The sequence below is a fragment of the Engystomops pustulosus genome, chromosome 4, assembly GCF_040894005.1.
Source record: "Engystomops pustulosus chromosome 4, aEngPut4.maternal, whole genome shotgun sequence".
NCBI classification, from domain to species: domain Eukaryota; kingdom Metazoa; phylum Chordata; class Amphibia; order Anura; family Leptodactylidae; genus Engystomops; species Engystomops pustulosus.
This window is the reverse complement of record NC_092414.1, coordinates 29,594,420-29,608,086: the sequence shown is the minus strand read 5'-3', so window position 1 is coordinate 29,608,086 and position 13,667 is coordinate 29,594,420. Positions and strand designations below refer to the sequence as shown.

The 13,667-nt window shown below is 40.6% G+C and overlaps 1 protein-coding gene across 1 annotated transcript in view; it reads right to left on the bottom strand.

Moving 5' to 3' along the window:
- The window catches only part of LOC140126320 (E3 ubiquitin-protein ligase RNF213-like), a 218,326-nt gene that overhangs the window by 33,386 nt on the left and 171,273 nt on the right, over positions 1–13,667 (bottom strand). Inside the window, exons 51-58 of the mRNA XM_072145609.1 lie at positions 13,275–13,309; positions 12,115–12,209; positions 11,166–11,325; positions 10,809–10,983; positions 9,344–9,438; positions 6,772–7,029; positions 4,056–4,182; positions 2,631–2,714 (exon numbers count right to left, since the gene is read on the bottom strand). Of these exons, the coding sequence (XP_072001710.1) occupies positions 2,631–2,714; positions 4,056–4,182; positions 6,772–7,029; positions 9,344–9,438; positions 10,809–10,983; positions 11,166–11,325; positions 12,115–12,209; positions 13,275–13,309 (1,029 nt within the window). The remainder of the gene's footprint in view (positions 1–2,630; positions 2,715–4,055; positions 4,183–6,771; positions 7,030–9,343; positions 9,439–10,808; positions 10,984–11,165; positions 11,326–12,114; positions 12,210–13,274; positions 13,310–13,667) is intronic.

The window sequence follows — 13,667 nt, the reverse complement described above, 5'->3', positions numbered from 1 at the left end:
GCCCTGACAACAAATTCACCACTGTCTGACAACCGTGTCTCCTCATCGTCCGACACCTCTTTACACACTTCTTCCACTACGTCAACAATATCATCATCACCCACAGACAGCGACCGGTGGAAAACCTGGTCATCGGAAAATAGCTCAGCAGCAACCGGACAAGTGGTTTGTTACTCTGGGAAGGGTCCAGAAAACAGTTCCTCAGAGTATGCCGGTTCAAATGCCAAATTTTCCTGGGAGGGGGCAGACTGGGGGGAAGGAGGCTGAGGTGGAGGAGCTGGAGGAGTGCCGATTTCGGTGACATGGGTGGACGCATTGTCCGCAATCCACGACATCACTTGTTCGCACTGTTCTGGCCTCAACAGTGCTCTACCACGAGTCCCAGTAACTTGAGACATGAACCTAGGGAGTGTAGCTCTGCGGCGTTCCCCTGCTCCCTCATCAGCAGGTGGTACCTCACCCCACCCAGGACCACGGCCTCTGACCCCTGCAGTAGTTGGACGCCCACGCCCTCGTCCTCTACCCCTAGCCCTCGGGTTCAACATTTTCAAAATTAAAGTGTAAACTGTAAATTTTTGGGGGCTTTTTTGTGTTTTTTTGTGTTTTTGTTTTTTTAAATAAAACGATGCTCTCCTATTGCTATGGCTAGTTTCTAACCTACACTGACAGCACACAACTGGATTTTGTGCTGTGCCTGATGACTTTGAGTTATAAAAAAAAAGAAAAGTAAAAAAAAAAAAAGAAAGAAAAAGCAGACTGTGCCTAATTCAATCAAACCCCTAATAAATTGTCCCACTTAGGTGTTTGAGATGGATATGTGTGTCACTAAGAGCTAAACAGAACGTTCGCAAGACTCCCTGCAAATTCATCACAATATGGTACTAGCTGCACTACTAGTGCCAGCAAGGCCAGCCACAAGCAAATCAACAAAAAATTAAATATATAACGCTATTGTAGCGCTAAGAAGGCATGTTGGGTTCTCGTATGGCTAGTTTCTAGCCTACAATGACAGCACACAACTGGATTTTGTGCTGTGCCTGATGACTTTGAGTTATAAAAAAAAAATAAAAGTAAAAAAAAAGAAAAGAAAAAGCAGACTGTGGCTTATTCAATCAAACCCCTAATAAATTGTCCTACTTAGGTGTTTGAGATTGATATGTGTGTCAGAAAGAGCTAAACAGAACGTTCGCAAGTCTCCTTGCAAATTCGTCACAATATGGTATTAGCTGCACTACTAATGCCAGCAAGGCCAGCCACAAGCAAATCAACAAAAATATATATATATAAAACGCTATTGTAGCCCTAAGAAAGCCGGTTGGGTTCTTGTATGCCTAGTTTCTAACCTACACTGACAGCACACAACTGGATTTTGATGTGTGCCTGTCACTTTAAGTTTTGAAAAAAAAAAAAAATAAAAAAAAAATCGTCAGACTGTGCCTAATTCAATCAAACCCCTAATAAATTGTCCCACTTAGGTGTTTGAGATGGATATGTGTGTCACTAAGAGCTAAATAGAACGTTCCCAAGTCTCCCTGCAAATTCGTCACAATATGGTACTAGCTGCACTACTAGTGCCAGCAAGCCCAGCCACAAGCAAACAAAAAAAAAAATATATATAACGCTATTCTAGCCCTAACAAGGGCTGTTGGGTTCTTGTAGACTCACTCCTGCCTAACACTAAGCTAATATAACAGCCTAACGCTATCCCTGCAGCAGCAGCAGATCTCTCCCTAACGGCATCCAGACAGAGAATGATCCGAGCAGCGCGGGCAGGGGCTAGTCTATTCCAGGGTCACCTGATCAGGCCAGCCAACCACTGCTATCGACGTGTAAGGGTACCACGTCATGCTGGGTGGAGTGCAGAGGCTCCTGGCTTGTGATTGGCTCTGTTTCTGGCCGCCAAAAATCAAAAAGGCGGGAGATGCCATTTTCTCGAGCTGGCGAAGTATTCGTCCGAGCAACGAGCAGTTACGAGTCCGCTAATGTGTGTTCGCTCATCTCTAATTATAATCTCTTGTGAGCAGGGCAATCTTTCCTACTGTTTAATCCTCTTATGTTATTTTCTTGTAATGGTCTCATTTTATTTGTATATATACCCCATGATCTGTAAGTCGATGAGGAATATGACGGCGTTATATGAATAAAGATTTATTTGTTATATTAATATTAATTAATTTAAACAACTAGATTTATTTAGTCTGGAAAAGAGACGACTACGAGGGGACATGATTAATCTATATAAATATATGAATGGTCCATACAAAAAATATGGTGGTAAATTGTTCCAGATTAAATCAAATCAAAAGACGAGGGGGCTCTGTCTCCGTCTGGAGAAAACAATGTTTAATCACCAGAGGCGACAGGGAGTTTTTACTATGAGAACTTTCAATCTGTGGAATAGCCTGCCTCAGGCGCTTCAAAAAGGATCAAAAAGGGTCTAGATTCCTTTTTACACCTAAATAAAATTGATGGTTATGTTATATAGAATTGTCTCCCATAAATCCCTTCCTCATCCAATCCCTTCCCTCCCTTGGTTGAATTTGATGGACATGTGTCCTTTTTCAACCGTATAAACTATGATACTATGAATATGTAGTAATCGATAGAATATATAAATATGTAAGTTTTACCTTTTGTTTGAAGGGACTGCCGCAAATTATTCCAGGTTGATAGAAAATCCTCTATCCGCTTCTTTATTAATTGGTGAGCACCCGCTGAGTCATCAACCAAAATAATGATATATAGATTACAAGCGATGTAATATCCGTAATATACACTACAGATGAGACTGAAATTTTACATGGTCAAAACTGCTAAAAAATCACTCTAGAATTGTTCTTATGGTGAGAATACAAGATCAGTAACACAGACATGTCATGTCTCATGGATATACTACTGAGTACAGAGGTGTACAGTACTTAAAGGGAACCTGTCACCAGGAGACCCATTTTTAGCACTTCCCCAGTCCCCACAGAGCATTGTATATACGCTGCCAAAGTGTTTTTGTATTAAAAATAGGTTTTACAGAAAAAAAGATATGTTATATTGTACCTTTCATTAGCATCTGCTGTGTGACTAGGCAGTTGCCCACTGGGAGTGGCTGGAAAGGAGCAGTCCCCCCCCCCACCCTTGGGAAACCACTCCTCCATGTGTCCTTTTCAAATACCGTATTTTTCGGACTATAAGACGCTTCTTACTAAGACGCACCCCAGATTTAGGCTTCCAAAAAATAAATTTTACACCAATTAAAATATCCCTGTTGGTCGCACTAAAGCACAGCGCACACAGACATAGATTTACACACTCAGCTCTGCATCATCTTTCCACATACACACTCAGCTCTGCATCATCCATCCACATACAGACTCAGCTCTGCATCATCCATCCACATACACACTCAGCTCACCTATACACACACTCACACACACACACAGCTCACCTATACACACACACAGCTCACCTATACACACACACAGCTCACCTATGCACACACACAGCTCACCTATGCACACACACAGCTCACCTATGCACACTCACACTCTGTATCAGGGCATCACCCGATCTCCCTTACACCGGTCAGGAGGGTCTGGCAGTGCTGGATCCTCCTGACCTCCGGACTATAAGATGCAGGGACTTTTTAGCAAGATTTTTTCTTGCTAAAAAGTGTGTCTTATAGTCCAGAAAATTCGGTATATGAAAACACCTATCATTTGGCTTAGCGACGCCCATTGCTCCTCTACAGCCAATCCCAAGTGTGGGGAGTTATTCATATATTTGAAAAGGTCACATGTTTCCCAAGGGTGGGGGGGAACTGCTCCTTTCCAGCCCCTCCCAGTGGGCAACTGCCTAGTCATACAGCAGATGCTAATGAAAGGTACAATATAACATATCTTTTTTTCTGTAAAACTTATTTTTTATACAAAAACACTTTGGCAGTGTGTGTACTATGCTCTGTGGGGACTGGGGGAGTGCTAAAAATGGATTTCCTGGTGACAGGTTCCCTTTAATAATACACAATAATTTACATGTAATATAGACCCATGCATGTTTCTTACCCTGTGTGGAGCTTAGGAAGTCTTGTATAGTTTCATGCACAATATCACAATTCTGGAACGTCTTTACCAGCTCCTTTTGAAGGCTCAAGATTCCTGGCAGGAACTTCACCATCTTTAGTTCGGGTTCCTGTGAACATTCAGCATTGGATTAGGTTTACCTTCTGATCATATAAAACAGCTTTTGTTGAGGTAAAATGTTTGATGAGGATTTGGGGTCCATATCCTCATTTTTACTAGGGGCAGAACTACCAGGGTAGCCACTAAAGCAGCTGTTATGGGGCCCAACTACCCGACCAACAGTGTATCCTCCACAGAACACAATTTACCACTTCAGTCATCGTCTACTTCTTCCATGTGATTCCAACTGCAAGGCTGCACACAATCTTATTGGTGGCCTTCTGCCCCATAGGTAAGCACCCTGGACATATGGGTGTGTACAATGTGCCGCACGCGTGCATATGGGTGTGTACAATGTGCCTCACGCGTGCATATGGGTGTGTACAATGTGCCGCACGCGTGCATATGGGTGTGTACAATGTGCCGCAAGCGTGCATATGGGTGTGTACAATGTGCCGCACGCGTGCATATGGGTGTGTACAATGTGCCGCACGCGTGCATATGGGTGTGTGCAATGTGCCGCACGCGTGCATATGGGTTTGTACAATGTGCCGCACTCGTGCATATGGGTGTGTACAATGTGCCGCATGCGTACATATGGATGTGTACAATGTGCCGCATGCGTGCATATGGATGTGTACAATGTGCCGCATGCGTGCATATGGATGTGTACAATGTGCCGCATGCGTGCATATGGGTGTGTACAATGTGCCGCACGCGTGCATATGGGTGTGTACAATGTGCCGCACGCGTACATATGGATGTGTACAATGTGCCGCATGCGTGCATATGGATGTGTACAATGTGCCGCATGCGTGCATATGGATGTGTACAATGTGCCGCATGCGTGCATATGGGTGTGTACAATGTGCCGCATGCGTGCATATGGGTGTGTACAATGTGCCGCATGCGTGCATATGGGTGTGTACAATGTGCCGCACGCGTGCATATGGGTGTGTACAATGTGCCGCACGCGTGCATATGGGTGTGTACAATGTGCCGCATGCGTACATATGGATGTGTACAATGTGCCGCATGCGTGCATATGGATGTGTACAATGTGCCGCACGCGTGCATATGGGTGTGTACAATGTGCCGCACGCGTACATATGGATGTGTACAATGTGCCGCATGCGTGCATATGGATGTGTACAATGTGCCGCATGCGTGCATATGGATGTGTACAATGTGCCGCATGCGTGCATATGGATGTGTACAAAGTGCCGCATGCGTGCATATGGATGTGTACAATGTGCCGCATGCGTGCATATGGATGTGTACAATGTGCCGCATGCGTGCATATGGATGTGTACAATGTGCCGCACTGCGTGCATATGGATGTGTACAATGTGCTGCATGTGTGTATGTTGTGTATAATGTACTGCATGTGTGTATGTTGATGTGTATAATGTGCTGTATGTGTGGATATGGATGTGCATAATGTGTTGTATGTATGTATATGGATGTTTATAATAGACTAGCGAGATCATTGTACAGATTATGTTTATAACCTGTCCAATAAGTAGACACAGTATAATGTATTTGTTTGTGAAGTTTAAGGGCTCATTCCCATGGCCATGGTGGGTCATCCTAGATTGTGCAATGGCTGGATTTCACTGACATATTCCAAGGAGACCAGGGTAATAGAGGGTTAAAAATGTCACCTTTATTCCAAAGTAGCATTCAAAATACACAGTTGGAACTGACCTATGTGTTTTGACTCCATTAATGGGAATTTGTCATCAAGAACAGGCCTAATAAACCTTACTCACCCCCCATTCCCCCACCTTGCGCCTTTGTTGAAAAGTGCAGTAGAGGCATCCAAGCTCAAATGTGCCTCCTGCCAGCACTAAAATTCCCCAAACTTTTCCTGCCTTTTTCCATGTTCGCCCTACCCGCTACAGCTTGTCCCCATCCATCATGAGGTGTGTGAAATGGTGAGAAGATCTTCAGTCTCCCACACAGTGCACACTGCTAAATACATCATGCAGTGAGAGGTACAGCATTCTGATAAGAACAGGAAGTGGATGAGAAGAGGACTTCCTGTCTGCTCAGCCCAAGATTTGAAGAGACACTGAGCTGTCAATCAAAAGAGTGAGGCGGGATTCCCTGCCAGCCTGGAACAAACCTGACTCTTCTTTTCAGAAGCTGACTCTGTTACTCATTTGTATATCAGAAAAACGACTGTAATTAAGGTACAGTGCATTAATGCAGATCATTTCAGGTAATATGGTGAGGATTTTTAACCCTTTACCAGCTGGTATTACTGATCTTTGGGATAAAATTGTGGTAAAAACCTTCTTTCACCATGGTCTTTTTCTTGAGAAATATCTACCATAATGGGGGAGATTTATCACTGCTTCTATTCGAGTTTTCAGGTGAAGGAGGAGTAAAATAATCACAAAATCTTGCACAGGGCCCCATGTCTGCGTTCTTTTGAGAAACCACGCAAAACCAGGTCAGACCTGGCGTAGATTTGCCTGATAGCCTACTCCCCGCCAGATTCAAGGCCCAAGACTGTGTGGTCACTATCATACACCGGAGCATGAGCCCCAGTAAATGATACATCTACCCCAATAAGTGCATCCACTTTTCATACCTTCTCCAGGAACATCCAGAATAGGGGCAAAGTGTTCATCCCATCTTTCTGCTGAGCGATGTGCATTAAATATTCCATGGAAATCCGTTCCCTGCAGCTCCATATTTTGGAACAATGTACAGGACTGTTTTGTGGTAATTCCAGTTTTTCTATGCTCTTTAATGGGTCCCCGTACACAATCCTTACTATAGGGTTTGAGCTTATTCTCTCATCCTTGCTGATGTTATTCTTCACTGCCAAAAGATCCGTATCAAGACGCTGCGAGAAAAAGATGGCAAATTACTTTTACTAATGGAAAATCAGAAAAAGGGCCAAAAATAATTATAATTTGGGTATCTCTATATATTAGTAATAGCTGTCTCTGCAAAAATGTCATCAAAGGTGACACTTCTTTTGAAGAAATTAATAGTTGTAACAAGGGGAGAAATTGTGCGGCATAGAAGCGCTGAAATACGGGGTTATTTATCATTGGTTTTGCTGGGTGTTTTTTGGCGTAAAAAAGGTTGCATTAAGGTTTTTTTGAGACTTTTCATTGCCAAAAAGTCTCAAAGGAGCATCGCTGGTTCAAGGTCAGGTTTGTAGTAAAAAAAAAGTTAAAAAAAAAAAAAAGGAAATTTTAAACATTAGAATAAGTTAAAAAAATAAAAATATAAGTCCCTAAATGTCACTTTCCCATACAAACACTTATTAAAGTATAAAAAAAACACAAAAAAACCCCACATAGTTGGTATTGTTATGTCCGTAACAATCTATATAATAAAACAGAATCATTATGGACCTGCATGATAAACGCCTGAAAAAAAAAAGAAAAAACTTTCCAAAAGTAATAATTTGTAATACCTTTAAAAAATGCTCAAAAAGTGATGAAAAAAATGTTACGAACTCCAAAATAAGACGACAACTTTTCTTAGGAAAATAAGTCCCAGATTTGTCAGCCGAAAAGTAAAAAAGTTATGCATATGAAAAGATGGTGATGCCAAAATGAACAAGATTTTCTCTAAATTAGTTTCTATTCAGTAAAATTGAATAAAATTCACAAAACCCCCACATATTTGGCATCGCTGCGTCCATGACAATCTGCATAATAAAACAGAATCATTACTAGACCAGCACAGTGAACTCCGTAAAAAAACACTGAAAAAAGGAAAGATTTTATACCATTTTAGATATGCTGTAAAAAGAGATTTTAAAAATGTTACGCACTCCAAAATAAAACCACTAAAAATAACAATGTTTCTCGCAAAAAATAAGCCCTTAAGTAGATTTGTCAGCCAAAAAATAAAAAAATGTATGCATATGAAAAGACAGTGATGCATCTTTTTCGCCAAATCACTTATTATTCAGTAAAATTGGGGGGAAAAAATTAAAAACATATATATAACTAACTGAGGTACTTTCGTAATCGTGGTGACCCATAGATTGAAAATAATATACTATTTTTATGGTAAACAGCCAAAAAAACCACTAAAAATCTTCCTAAAAATTGATGATTTTCAGTTACTCCACCAACAAAGAGATAATAAAATCTCAACAATTAGCTGTAGATGCCCCAAAATTATTTACCAGAAAAGTGTGTACAAAAAAATAATCCCCTATATGTCCACATTAAAAAAAGAAAATAAATGATAGCCTGTACAATGTGACATAGCATATCTGCTCTGGATGGCTCCTCCTTCCCTTCTATGCCCGGCCGTGCGCCCATACAGCAGGTGACCACCACATATGGGGGATCAGTGCACTCAGTAGAAATTAGATTTGCTCCACTGTGTGGAGTTTTTGTCATTTAATCCATTGCAAATGTTTAATTTTACACCCAAAATGAATCTATTGTCAAAAAATATTACAATTAGTAGACCACACCTCTATTTTGTTTTAACCCCTATAAACCCTTAAAGGGTTAACAAACTTTTAAAAGTGTTTTTTCATACGTAGAGGGGTGTAGTTTCCATAATGGGGTATTTACGAGTCTCACTATTATTTAGGCCTCTCACATTCAATTCAAAGTTGAGCAGGTCCATCTAAATACTGGTTTTGGTGATTTTCCAAAAAATTTGAAAAATGGCACCCAAATTCTAAGCCTCATAACATTCTAGTAAAATACGTGGAATGTTAAAAAACCATGCCAACATAAAGCAGACATTTGGGAAATGTAAGTTATGGATTGATTTGGGTGCTAAAGTAGAGAATTTAGAACTTTGAAAATATTCAAAATTTTTACCAAATTTCCATTTTTTTCATAACTAAACACAAAAGATATAACCAAAATTTTTAAACTAATTTTAAGTACTATGTGTCACGAGAAAACAATCTCAAAATCCCCTGGATATCTCATAGCGTTCCAAAGCTATAACCACTTATAGTGACACAGGGCAGATTTGAAAAATGGGACTGCGTCCTAAAGGCCAAAAGAGGCCGAGTCCTAGAGGGGTTAATAGACATAGCACTGTCCCAAGGAGCCGCCAATGATAAATAACCCCCAATAACTTCAAGTACCTGCCATCTGCCTTGGCCTGTTATCTATTACTGGGTTTGCAATACTGGATAAGTGCAACTTCAAAAATAAAAACCTTACCTTCAGCACCGGCGCGATGACAGCTGCCGCAAAGCGTTTCTCCCATGCATTTCTTATTTCTCTTGTTGACCAGATTTCATTCCTCTGATCGGGCCCTGAGGGTATATAATAAAAGATTTGTTATCTGTGAGGCATCTCTAGATGGGTTTTACGGGATTTGAAAAACATGACTCTATTTATTCAAAAGCAATGCCCCTCCTGGCCATGGCTTGTGCTGGTATTGCAGCTTAGATGTATGGAAATGACTGGAGTCATTGAATACATTCTTAACCACTTAACAACTTAGCCCTTTTTCGTTTTTGCATTCCATTTTTCACTCCCCACCTTCAAAAACCTATAACTTTTTTTAATTTTTCCATGTAAAGAACTCTGTGACGGCTTGTTTTCTGCGTAACAAATTGCACGTCATCATGACGTTATTTAATATTCCATGCCATGTATTGGGAAGCAGGAAAAAATTCCAAATGCAGTGAAATTGGTGAAAAAATGCAATTGCGCCATTTTCTTGTGGGCTTGGATTTTACAACTTTCACTATGTACCCCAAATGACATTTTTACTTTATTCTTTGGATCGATGCGGTCACAGGGATACCAAAAGTATATTGGTTTTATAATATTTTCATACATTTACAAAAATGAAAACCTCCTGTACAAAAAAAAAATTCTTCCGCCTTCTGGCGCTAATAACTTTTTCATACTTCGGTGTACGGAGCTGTGGGTTGTGTCGTTTTTGTGAATTTTGATGTCCTTTTCAATTCTACCATTTTAAGGACTGTACGGCCTTATGATCACTTTTCATAATGGTCAATTTTTCTAAATGGTCTGTTGTAAATGGTCTGTTTTTAAGCATGCGTTTTCAGTCTATTTATGAACCCATCAGTTTTTTTCCCGTTTACCATGCAATTGGCAGCCAAACGCATGGTAAATGGTAAAAGAACTGATATGTTTTAAAAACACATGCGTTTTTAAAACGTGTACATTTTTAAATTGAATGAAAACACAAGCTTAAAAACGGACCAAAAAAGGGAGTAGAAGTTAAAGGGCATCTACTATCAGGATGAAGGACTGTATCCAAAGGAGCCTGAGGGGCTAGAGGCTTCATAGATATAAATGGAGCCTGCAGTCCCTCAGGATCATTTCCATACAGTCTTTCATCCTGGTGGTAGATGCCTTCAACTTCCACTCTGCGTGAAGTTTTAGGCATCCACCAATAAGGTCCCCCGGTGCATAACAGGATTGACGAGTTAAAACTTTGGTTATGATTGGTCAACAATTAAACCCTCCCTTCCTAGGCAGATAGCGTCCAAGCTGAACTACCAGTTACAGGCAATAGATGGTGGAAAATATACAAAGGACTTTATCTGAAAGCACAAAGCTCTGAACAACGGAATTGGCCATTTCCCATGAACCAGCCAGGGACCAGATAAGTTTAAATTCTGAAACATAAACTGAAATATTCACTTACATTGTCCTAGCAGATTGAGACTTAGCATTTGTGAGAGTACAAGGTGTACAATGGTCGTTGTGTCATCAGCGCTTTTCCCAAGAGTGTTCTTCAGATATTCTAGATCTTTTGCAATGTGATCAAAAAGGAAATGTCTAACATCTGGAACTTGTGGCTTCACAATGCGCTGCACACTCTGTTGTAATAAAAATAAACACATTTTTATAAAGTGTCACATTCTGCAGTACTTTACTGATCAAGGGGCACCTATACAAACAAAATAAAACATAAAAGAGCAATTTCATGCTCTGTTTTAGAAGAGAACAGGGATGAGACTCGTTCCTACAGGCTGTAAGGTCAGTGGAACATGATGATTACCTGGTCGTCCTCCTCTGATCCCAGGAGCATTGCTAGATGTGTCACCAGCCGCAGTAAAATAAATGCAGGAGCAGGAAGATCTCTGTCTGGAGCTATAACCGCTCCCTGCTGCTCTGGAAGTCCCAGTACATGGCCAGTCTTTGTACGATCCTTGTTGTCCCTATTCACATATGAAAAAAGCGTAAATAAAACTTTCTTCAGAATAGTCACTCTCTTCTGGTACTTATTCTAGATTACAGAGCAGCGACAGACGACTTCTAGGTACTGCTGTCACCCAGCCACTACTCTACTGTAGGGAGAATATAATGGGGATAAGGACAGTGTTACATGTCACTTGGGTTTTCATCTAAGTGAAACTGCTGTGTAATTCACAGGAAATCCTGAAAAAAAACCCCTACATTTCATATGCAGAAGGATGGGATATTTTAAGGGCCGTGATCGGGCCCGCTGGGGGGAGGGGCCCAGGGACGCACGGCCAGGTCATAATTCATTAATGCGTACCTCCGGGCCCCTCCGTCTGTGTCTGTGCTTCCCCAAATGCTGGGCCGCCAAAACTCTGTAGCTCTGTATGGCACAGAGCGTGGAGGAGATAAGTACATACTGTAAATGTGTGTAATCGTATAAATATGTTTGTAAAAATATGTATATTTTTATTTCAGTGGAAGGGGGGCCCCCTGCAGAAGTCTGCCATGGGGCCCAGCCTCTCCTAGCTACGCAACTGGATATTTCTATGTACAGTATGACATTGGTGGCGCAGCTATTCAATCATCAAAACGTCTTAATACCATTCTATGTTCCTTGTGAACCACATGTGAAAAGTATGGCTAGCTTCACACTTTTGGCTTATGTTGCACGTAAAATATGTAAGCCATTTAGGATTTCTTGTGAAATTGTTTATCATAATGGTCTTTGTAATTCTAAACTATAAAAAAGTAAAATTAAAACATACTGAATCTCCTGGGTTCCTTCATGAGGTAAATGACCTCTCCCACCAACAGTAACTCCACAGTCTGCACACTGACCCAACACCCATGGCTTACCGCACTGAAAAAAATTAAAAACATTATTAGATAAAATGAAAGACATTATCAATAGTCCTATGTCGCAAATTTTTGCTCGAACATTGTTTATTTTGTGTTTGTTTTTAGCAAGAAAAAAACGCAATTCTAAAGTCATGCAATCTCGGAAGAAGTACACCAGAGGCAATATATCAACTTACTTGAGTGTGCATCACCGTGCAACACCACATATATCAACCGAGAATTTTCAAAAGAATGCAAATTTAAATCGCAAAGCTACACTACATAGGAGGTGGTGTATGGGGGTCCATTGCTACTACAGGGGGAAGTTTTTTTGCTCAATTTTATGTTTGAGGTAGCTGAGAATTTCCTATGCAAAAACATCTCTTTGATCCTCCAACCAGATATCTTCGGTGTGCAGTTATGAGGAGCTAACCGCCCTCGTTCGTGGAGTCTGCCGTCGGCAGTCTTCGCGGATGGGGGCGCGCAGCTACGAAGATATCTGGTTGGAGAATCAAAGAGTCTACTGGGGCCTAGATTTGTTTTTTTATTGTTAAGCTATGCATTAATTTCTTTAACAAAGATTCTTACAACACTTGGAGGGTCAAAATGTTTAAATACCGAAGGGTGCAATTTCCAAAATGGAGTCACTACTTTGGGATTCCACTACACTGGCAACATAGAGGTTCTAAACTGCCTAAACCTCTGTACCACAATGTAAAGAATGCAAGCCTAAAGAACAGTTCATATCATATATGTGAATATAAAAAGGGTTTCCTCAAGTACAACATTGTCATGTGTGTGTGCTGTTTGATCCTTCCTCCAGTGAGTTTCATCTAGGCTTTCATGGTGATCTCCTAGGTTCTGCTTATCTCAGCCCATGCCATCACTGTGACGAACATGTACATGGAGATGCAAAAAATAATTGCAATCCCCGGTGTCAGAATTCCTTGGCCAGAATTGTTGGTAGTAATAAGACTCGCTGCAGCCTCAATGAATCCACTTTGAACATTGTGTAGAAATGAAGTATCCATTTCTGAATTTTAAAAATCAAAATTCTCTTATAGAATTATTTATTGTAAAAACTTACATTTCCAATAAAAAAGTAATGGCCGTTCGGACAACCTGTTGGAAATTAAAAACATGTTAATAGAAATCATTAGTTACATCAATGTCTTCATAAAATGACACCTTTACAGCAGTCTTAAACCTCTCAGCGACCAAGCTCATTCGTGCCTTGATGACCCAGATCTAGTTTTCAAAACGTGTCCCTTTATGCAGTAATAGCTATAAACTGCTTTAACTTACTCAGGTGGTTTTGAGGCCGTTTTAATATTGCATCATGGTTGATATGTATTACATTTATTTATAAAAAAAGGGATTAAAATTTAGAAAATGTTTTAATTTGAAATGTTCAGCTTTTCAAATTACCATATATACTCGAGTAAAAGCCAAGTTTTGCAGCACAAAAATGTGCTGAAAA